The 8,606-nt window shown below is 34.9% G+C and overlaps 2 protein-coding genes across 4 annotated transcripts in view; one reads left to right on the plus strand and one right to left on the minus strand.

The window, feature by feature from the left end:
• The window catches only part of LOC103501950 (homeobox-leucine zipper protein REVOLUTA), a 7,151-nt gene extending 3,481 nt beyond the window's left edge, over positions 1–3,670 (plus strand). The window contains exons 10-18 of one of the 2 annotated variants that reach the window (XM_008465723.3): positions 197–303; positions 379–562; positions 738–926; positions 1,667–1,747; positions 1,828–1,962; positions 2,266–2,591; positions 2,776–2,881; positions 2,992–3,144; positions 3,248–3,670. In XM_008465723.3, the coding sequence (XP_008463945.2) occupies positions 197–303; positions 379–562; positions 738–926; positions 1,667–1,747; positions 1,828–1,962; positions 2,266–2,591; positions 2,776–2,881; positions 2,992–3,144; positions 3,248–3,397 (1,431 nt within the window). In that variant the 3' untranslated portion in view covers positions 3,398–3,670. The remainder of the gene's footprint in view (positions 1–196; positions 304–378; positions 563–737; positions 927–1,666; positions 1,748–1,827; positions 1,963–2,265; positions 2,592–2,775; positions 2,882–2,991; positions 3,145–3,247) is intronic. The other variant, XM_008465724.3, reaches the window with a different exon arrangement.
• Positions 3,671–6,072: 2,402 nt separating this feature from the next.
• On the minus strand, positions 6,073–7,695 carry LOC103501951 (CASP-like protein 5A2). 2 transcript variants are annotated; one of them, XM_008465727.3, is made up of 4 exons: positions 7,188–7,681; positions 6,784–6,916; positions 6,295–6,490; positions 6,073–6,207 (listed from the first exon to the last, which is right to left on the minus strand). In XM_008465727.3, exons 1-3 carry the CDS (start codon positions 7,397–7,399, stop codon positions 6,299–6,301), a joined length of 537 nt encoding a protein of 178 aa, XP_008463949.1. In that variant the 5' UTR covers positions 7,400–7,681; the 3' UTR covers positions 6,073–6,207; positions 6,295–6,298. The 2 variants fall into 2 exon arrangements, with proteins under 2 accessions (XP_008463949.1, XP_008463948.1); XM_008465726.3 differs by having other exon boundaries at positions 6,073–6,490; positions 7,188–7,695.
• Positions 7,696–8,606: the final 911 nt, after the last annotated feature.

Raw genomic sequence — 8,606 nt, forward strand, 5'->3', positions numbered from 1 at the left:
ATATACTTGTTAGGTGTTGAGAAGGTGTGGAAAGTAGAGATTGCTGAAGGAAATTTCTTTCTTAAAATCTTACAATAGCAAGTTTTTGATGACCTGTTATGCCGTACTGCTCTTGGAAAGTGGGCGGAGAAAGTATGATTTATCAATGGTATTTGTTTTTTATTTATCAACTGAATGCACACTTGTCTTTGTGAAGGCTCTGCGATACGTTAGGCAAATAGCCCAGGAGACAAGTGGTGAAGTGGTTTATGGTCTTGGCCGGCAACCTGCTGTTTTGCGAACCTTTAGCCAACGATTGAGCAGGTATACACACGCTCTCTAATTAATGTATAAGATCTAGCAGTATTACAAACTCATATGTGCATTATCCTCTTTCAGGGGTTTTAATGATGCAGTGAATGGTTTTAATGACAATGGATGGTCGTTGATCAATTGTGAAGGTGCTGAGGATGTGGTACTCACTGTGAATTCTACGAAAAGTTTTGGCACAACTTCGAACCCTGCTAACTCCTTGACATTTCCTGGGGGAGTTCTTTGTGCTAAGGCATCTATGCTGCTCCAAGTATGTTTATTTAGTGGTGCAGTGTTACATATTAAACAACTTTTAGTAGCTATTTTCTTCTTGGATTATTTTGTTGTTGAATGTTATGAACTGCATTGATAAATGTGGTAGGATTAGTCTTTCTCATTAATGAGATAGATAGGGTAATGATTGTGTTCAATTTTTTTCTTGCTAGAACATTCCTCCTGCCGTGTTAGTTCGTTTCTTGAGAGAACACCGCTCAGAGTGGGCTGATTTCAACATTGATGCATACTCCGCAGCAACCCTTAAAGCCAATTCATATACATATCCAGGGATGAGACCCACGAGGTTTACCGGTAGCCAAATCATCATGCCACTTGGTCACACAATTGAGCACGAAGAGGTTTGTTTTAAATGGCATCTGTTTCTTGCCATCCATTGCTTGTGAACTAGATTCCATATTGGCGAGGAGGAGTAGCACTAACATGTTGAAAGCAATTACTTTTTCTTCAACATTAGTTTTGACTTGGATTTAGTTATAATATCACACTATTAGACAATCAGAATGTAACTTGATTAGTGCTATACTTGGGGTACCCCTAAAAAACCTGGCTATTAATACTATTAAATCACTAATTCATCCAAAAGCTTAAGCTAATAGGTAAGGGTAAATTTAATATAATATCCAACACTCCTCATCACTTGTGGACTTGAAATATCAAGAAAGATCCAACAAGTGGAAATCAATATTGAATGGAGAGGAGATAACATTGTAGGGGCTTGAACACATAACCTCCTTGGACCACCTTGTCTGATACTATATTAAAAATAACGATGAAGAACGAACACTAAGATTTACGTCGATCGTTTTATTATTTTCTTATGCTACAAGATAACACAAGAAAAGAGATTAAAAGGCAACAAGAGCCAATCTAAAAAAGGAAAGAATATTTAGGATTACATAAAATACAAAAGAACGCTTGGGTTTTCAACATACAATAAGCCCACCAATTCTAACAAATACTACATAAGTGTCCATTGCTTAAAGATATGCATTTTTGTTGTTTCTTTTGCTGATAAACCACACCAAACGCTAGTTTTTCTGTTTTTTGGGTGCTGAATGCTGGTTATGCTGTATTCCAGTTGCTTGAAGTAATCCGACTTGAAGGACATCCTATGGTACAAGAAGATGCTTTTGTTTCAAGGGATATTCATCTTCTTCAGGTTGGTTTAACTATTTATTGTGTCTGAATCTTTTCAGATGTTCATAAGCCTCTCTTAACAATAAGTTGCTCCTGTTCCAGATATGTAGTGGAATTGACGAGAATGCTGTTGGAGCTTGTTCAGAACTCATTTTCGCTCCTATTGATGAGATGTTCCCAGATGATGCCCCATTATTGCCTTCTGGCTTTCGAATCATCCCGTTGGATTCCAGAACAGTTGAGTATAGCTGTTTCATATGAGTTTGTAGTAGTTATCCATACTTAATCAGCGGCAATTCTTGATGTGAATATTCTAATCTTGGTTGTAAGCATAGGTTTCATTCTTGATTATTGAATTCTATAGTACAACTTTGTTCTCATTGAGTCATTCTAGAACTGGGTTTGACCATGACATTTATTTTGTGGCACGAGGAACTTATATTTTAGGAGATTGGTATTTCCATGTCTCAAACTCGTCTTGTTCCGAATTTCATTTACTCATATGAAGATACCTTACAACCTGTTGATTTCTTGGTGCAGAGTGATGCTAAAGGTAGTCAACGGACTCTGGATCTAACATCAAGTCTTGAAGTGGGTTCAGGAACAAGCAATACTGCTGGAGATGCATCATCAAGTCAGAGTGCTAGATCAGTCTTAACTATTGCATTCCAGTTTCCTTTTGAAAGTAGCTTGCAGGATAATGTTGCAAATATGGCACATCAGTACGTACGTAGCGTCATCTCCTCGGTGCAGAGAGTTGCGATGGCCATATCTCCATCTGGGGGTGGTCCAGCTCTAGGTCCAAAGCTGTCTCCTGGTTCTCCAGAAGCTCTCACTCTAGCACATTGGATATGCAAAAGCTATAGGTATCTTCTGATGGCAATTTTTCTTTCAGAAAGATGCTCTAATTTGTTTGTGGAGCCAGAAAAAGGAAATCTTGGGGATACAATAAGGCTTGTGGAAATTTTCAGAGTGCAGTGTCATTTCAAGGCCTTTGTAGATAGATGATGCTGTATTTTATTAATCTTCTTTTTAACATCATTATTTCAGTTTCCAATTGGGAACGGAGTTGATCAAGTCAGATTCCTTGGAAGGTGATTCCCTGTTGAAAAATCTCTGGAATCATCAGGATGCAATATTGTGCTGTTCCCTGAAGGTACATTTGACAACAGTGGCATATCAATAATTTACTTTTTCAGTAGTTTGATTGATTCAATAATAGCGATCGCAAACTAAATGGATAATTTTGTCTGGTTTTGCTCGCAGCAGTCTCTGCCCGTTTTCCTGTTTGCCAACCAAGCTGGGCTTGACATGTTGGAGACAACTCTAGTAGCCTTACAAGACATCACATTGGACAAGATTTTTGATGAGTCGGGTCGAAAAGCTTTGTGTGCTGATTTCCCTAAGTTAATGCAGCAGGTAGATTTTACTTACTCCTTGCATCAAGAAGCTGCTAGTTTTGTATTTTGTATGGCTCCAAATGCGTATATATTTTCTTAACTGTGTTTGGCTTTGCTATCAGGGATTTGCTTACTTGCCTGGAGGAATCTGTGCATCAACAATGGGACGACACGTTTCATACGAACAAGCTGTTGCATGGAAAGTCCTTGAGGCAGACGAAACAACAGTCCATTGCCTCGCCTTCTCATTCATAAACTGGTCTTTTGTTTGATTGTGAAGCTCTTTTCGATGGCTGGCTCTCCTTGTCCTCAACCATTGGAACTGGAAGGATGAAGATGATGATGAAGATGAAGCTGAAGATGTTTGTTTCAATGTCTAATGGCAATGCCTCTGCTTCCAAAGTAATTTAATTAAATTGTTAATTAATTGCTTTCCATCTTATTTTCTTCCTTTCAAAATCCCCATTTTGATTCATGTAAATATTGGCGAGCTCATTAAATTACAAAAATACATGATCCTTTAAGGAGACAGTTTTGAAGCTTCAGTCTATGATTCTTTTCCTCATCATCAACCAACTCTTGACCTCTTGTTTTTCAATTATGGCCTACGAAAAGTTAGATTATTTCAAATATTTCAGCCGAATTTGATTTGAATAATGAGTTGAATCGATGCAACACTTGCTCTGGTTCACTTCCTAATCGATAATGATAACAAAACAAAATTTGATTGATAAGTGGTGAGTGATTAATTATAGGTTTTGAAGCAAGAACTATCCTAAAAGCATGATAATCATCCATTACTACAATAAATAATATATAATATTTAAAAATCTTTGATTAACTATAATAAATAATATTTAAAAATCTTCGATTAAATTCAATCAATACTATTTCAAAATTCTCATTTGTTATCATTTTTATTATTTTACATTTATAATTTTTTTATTATTTGTTATAGTGTTTGTTATTTCATTTCCAAACAACCTACTTCAAACATGTACTATTTATAACTTAAATTAAAATAATTTACCCTCCTAACACCAATTATGATAATCTAACGAACTCCTTCCTCCAAATGCTCCATTATATTGTTATTGTTATCGATAGTATTATTGCTTTTGTATAAGAAGTATGTATTTTTCACATTTGTTATTATTACAGTCCTGATTTAGCTCTAAAGGTTAACTATAATAATGGTAAATATAGTAAATTCATAATGGTAAATGTGATGAAAAAAAACAATCTAGGTACATTGTTTTCTTTAGGATTACACCAATTTTCACTATAGATGGGTAAACGTGACATGCATCAGGATGCTGAATGCAACCAATCAAAATTTATTTATTAATTGAAATCTAAGTTTATTTGCTGAATTAGAACAGCTGTGGCCACCGAAAGTTACCAAGGATTGGCTACCAACTAAGATTTGTGCATTGCTTTGGTGGGAAGGGAATGAGTAACCTTTTTACATCGTTTGGTTTGACTTTTCTGTTTAAAGTATTCAATCACTCTCTTTCTAACCATAAATGGAAGAGCATTCATTGAGATTATGTTCTCGAAGAATCAAACATTTTTTTTTTTTTGTAGTATTTGCATTAATGTCATTTATTATGCAATAATACTATAGAGGTTGACATTTATCTGTCTTTTTACCAAGTTTAAGAAAAAAAGGTTGTGTTGTCGTGTAGGATTTTGCATTAGTTATGGAGAAAAGGTTTGGTACTTTCTGAGGTAGTGAAATTAGTAGGCAAAGAGCACCATTGTTTGGCTAACATGATTAGAGTGGGTTTGTGGCATGAAATTTGGGAATTATGGATGTAATTTTGTTTGCCTAAAGCAGAGGATTTTCAAATTTTAAATTAGTGGTTCTTATATCTATGTTTAAGTCCTTTGTGACTGTATCATTTTGATCCATGAAATAAGTTGTCCATATTTAGTTCTCGTACATAAAATTAGTATGATTTAAAGCTAACTTTTGGAAATATGTTCTCGTTACCTTTTCTTATATACCTTATTATTATTATTTGAATAAATTTTGCAAGAACCACCATAGAGTATGGAATAGTTGCAATTAAACTCTTAAATTTTCACTTGTAAAATTTAAACCTTTTAAAGTTACCATAGTTGTATAAATTGAACACTCAAATCAAAAAGATTAAGTTTTGCAATTTGCCCTTATCATTTTATCAATTTTGATTAAAAATGTTCTATTCAAACCAACAAGATAATGCCTAGCTTCAAGGACATTTAAAAATACAAACGAATCTTAAAATAAACCGATTAAATAGTATTTATATTTAAATATAAAGTTATTCTAATCATTCCAAAGTAAAGAATTTGGAACAAATAAGATCAGCAAACAACAATGAGCTTCAATAGGCCTAAGCTTAATTTTCGTGTCCCCTGAAGAATTATATCTCAAGTTTTTAGCATGTGCACCTAAGATTTCTAGAAAGCACGGTTTAACCAGAAAATCAAATTTAAAATGAAAGACTAAGTTTATAACCGATCAACGTGAGTATAACTCAACATTGATATGTATTATTTTCTTTGAAATCGAAGGATCAAATTACGATGTTCCATGCTAAAGTCAGTATACTCACTAGTAATTAGTACATACTATTTTCTTTAGGATAAAAAATCCAAGAATAAAACGGACAAACAAAAAGATAAGTTACCTAGTCCAACACATGAACCCAAAACCACATTTACACAAGAAGAGGAATGTCATTCTGTTTCTATCCAAGACTGAGAAACATGTATGCTTTTGGGATGAAAGTCACAATAGAGAAATGATTCTTTCCCACTAATACACCCACGAGATAATGACAATATGTTTTCCATTTTCAATTAATGGACAGGACAAGCAGGAGAGAAAAAAAAATCAACTTTTTTTAAGACTAACATTGGATTCTACATCCCTCAGAGAATATAATATCATAAACAATGAAAGAACACCTCCAAACTAATATGTTGTATAGTGAACATAGATAGTATCGTATCTACAACTAAAGTGTATATTATAATATTGGATATCGACTCAGTAACACCACCGATACCAGCCAAGCATATCCCAACAAAACTGACAGATAAAAGGGGAAAAAATTACAATTGGATGTAAGTGGAAGGGATATTTACGAAGGGGATTATCACTGTTTGCTTGAGTTACCTTTCTATCGCGACGCGAGTGACCAGTAGTTGAAGAAAAAGGAAGGCAATGTAGTGAACCAGCAAAGGAATGCCATTGCAGTTGCAGATTGAAGCTGTGCACATTTATTCACAGAACAAAGGTCAAGGTCATTGTCTATTAGAACTGTGATGCCTGCACAAGCACATGCTGCAGCAAATGTGAGGGTGGTAGTGATCTGTAGGAAGAGACAAGAGAAGCAACTATTTCACTGTTTGTAGCCAACATAGCAACCCCTGTATACTCAAAATTTGATGATGATAATAATGATAAAGCTTATCAACAGGTCAGCGGATTCAACTTAAAACATTGGTAACGGGTAGCTTTTCTTTTCAGCATCTTACTTGTATTATTACTGATGGAACGGACATGGTAAGAAATGTTTGATACAGGAGAAGTCCAAAATGGACAAACAGAAGTAGATTATAGGAACGTTTCAACAAGCCAATTGGTTTTAATGAATGGACTTACCCCATCGCCTACAGCAAAAAAGCTAACAATTGGGCGATTTTGCAAGGTTCGTTTCACTAACAGAGCGTAAATGTCGATAATTGCTAGGGCAAAACTCCATAGGCCCTGTAAACTGGCAGCTGCGACAAGGTAGCTGATGCAAAGATAAACGTGGAGTGTATCAGTGTATCAATGTTCTTCACAACAATGGTTGCATGTAGAATTTAACTATGTAATTACAGGAAATTTAGAAGCGGGTTAGATTTAAGGGATTTTATGGTTGCAAGTGGCGAAAACTGAAATTCATGTGGGAACTGCCTTGCAAGGTCGAGTTTGAAACTTCTTTATGTTATCAAACGAGTTAGAATAAGAATTCGACGGAATTAAAGGGAAAAATGAAATTGATCGAGTCAATGAAAAATAACCTAAATGCAGAAACAGAAGGAAAGTCGCGGGAGGCGGCCATGACTGAAAAAGCAGCAACGGCGAACCCTAATTGGATGCAACGAAGAGCTAGACCACCGCGAGTGCCGGGCATGCCTTCTATGTCCTTCATTCTGATTACCGGTGCGGCGTCTCCGACATCGGTCGTCGGAATTTCCTCCACCGGATGAACTGACCCATGGCTCCCGTTCATCTCTCTCCCAATAATCCAATCAATTCATTTCTCCTTCGACCACATACGCCGGGATTCGGCGATTACAGACCTGGTCTTCGACGAAATCCGCTTCTGATTCTGATCGTTTTCGCCCTAGAAGTGAGAAAAACAGTAAAAATTAAACGAATCGAACTGTTTGTGATTCAAAATTCTTCTATGGTTTAGTTTAATTATGGAATTATCTAATCGGAAAAATGAAAGGTCGTCAGTTTTTCGATGAAACGGAAAGGGCCGGCAATGGTTTATAACGGAAATACAATAGTCTTTGATCGGTCAGCTTTGACTTTTGGAGGAGCTTTTGTGTACTGTCGCTCTGATATTATTGGTGGATGGCTTTTGGTGGGGCCAGTTTGGTGAACTCATCCATACGTGTCTTTAATTTAAGAAATGTTGTCCATTAATACAGGCAACTTGGAATTTCGCTCTGTTATTTATAACAATTTTTAAAAGTTCGTTATTCATTTCTTTTCTCTAATTTTATCCTTTTTTTTTTATTAAAAAATATAACAAATCACTCAAATATTTAGACTTAGAAGAATTTTAAAAACGAAAAAAAAAAAAAAACTCACACACTCACAATGTGAAATTACAACAATACCTCTGTCAAGTGCAATTAATCTTCTATATGATCGTGTACTCCAATTTAAATGATGACTTAGATCATGATATACGATCATTTTCAATATATTGCAAAGATAAACCATCGTGTGAAATAATATATTTTAAATGAACATATTGATTGTGATAAACAATCGTGTAGTCCAATGTAGATATCGTTAAAAACTTCAAATCTGACGATCGTGTTAACTATGATAAACGTTTATATTGATTATTTAAAACGATAGTTAAATATAACGATCTTGATATTTTTCAAATATGAAAAAGACGAGGAATAATATTGAAACAATCGTGTAAAATAGCTTCAATGCACCTTACCGAAGATGATGAGGATGAAACATGGAATTTAAACGATTGGATCTACTACTCTGAGCGCCAAAGAAAGAAAATTTGATAGTATATGAATAAATTGCAAAAAATAAGAAAAACAAGAAGCAAAAAATCGCGGCAATATTCAACACAAAATCTTGAATTTTTGTTACATTGATTGTGCACTTTTTTTTCTTTTGTTCTATATATCTATATCTATATATACATATAATGTAAATTAACCCATTTATATTACTAT

This window comes from Cucumis melo, chromosome 11, assembly GCF_025177605.1.
Source record: "Cucumis melo cultivar AY chromosome 11, USDA_Cmelo_AY_1.0, whole genome shotgun sequence".
In the NCBI taxonomy this organism is placed as follows: Eukaryota; Viridiplantae; Streptophyta; class Magnoliopsida; order Cucurbitales; family Cucurbitaceae; genus Cucumis; species Cucumis melo.

What these genes read in the sequence shown, in the direction of transcription:
- LOC103501951 (XM_008465726.3), bottom strand. Translation starts at nt 7,399, where the DNA reads ATGAACGGGAGCCATGGGTCAGTTCATCCGGTGGAGGAAATTCCGACG. An exon ending in CCTTCTGTTTCTGCATTTAG is followed by an intron (nt 6,917 to 7,187) that starts GTTATTTTTCAT and finishes TCTTTGCATCAG; the next exon opens with CTACCTTGTCGCAGCTGCCA. An exon ending in TTTTTGCTGTAGGCGATGGG is followed by an intron (nt 6,491 to 6,783) that starts GTAAGTCCATTC and finishes CTCTTCCTACAG; the next exon opens with ATCACTACCACCCTCACATT.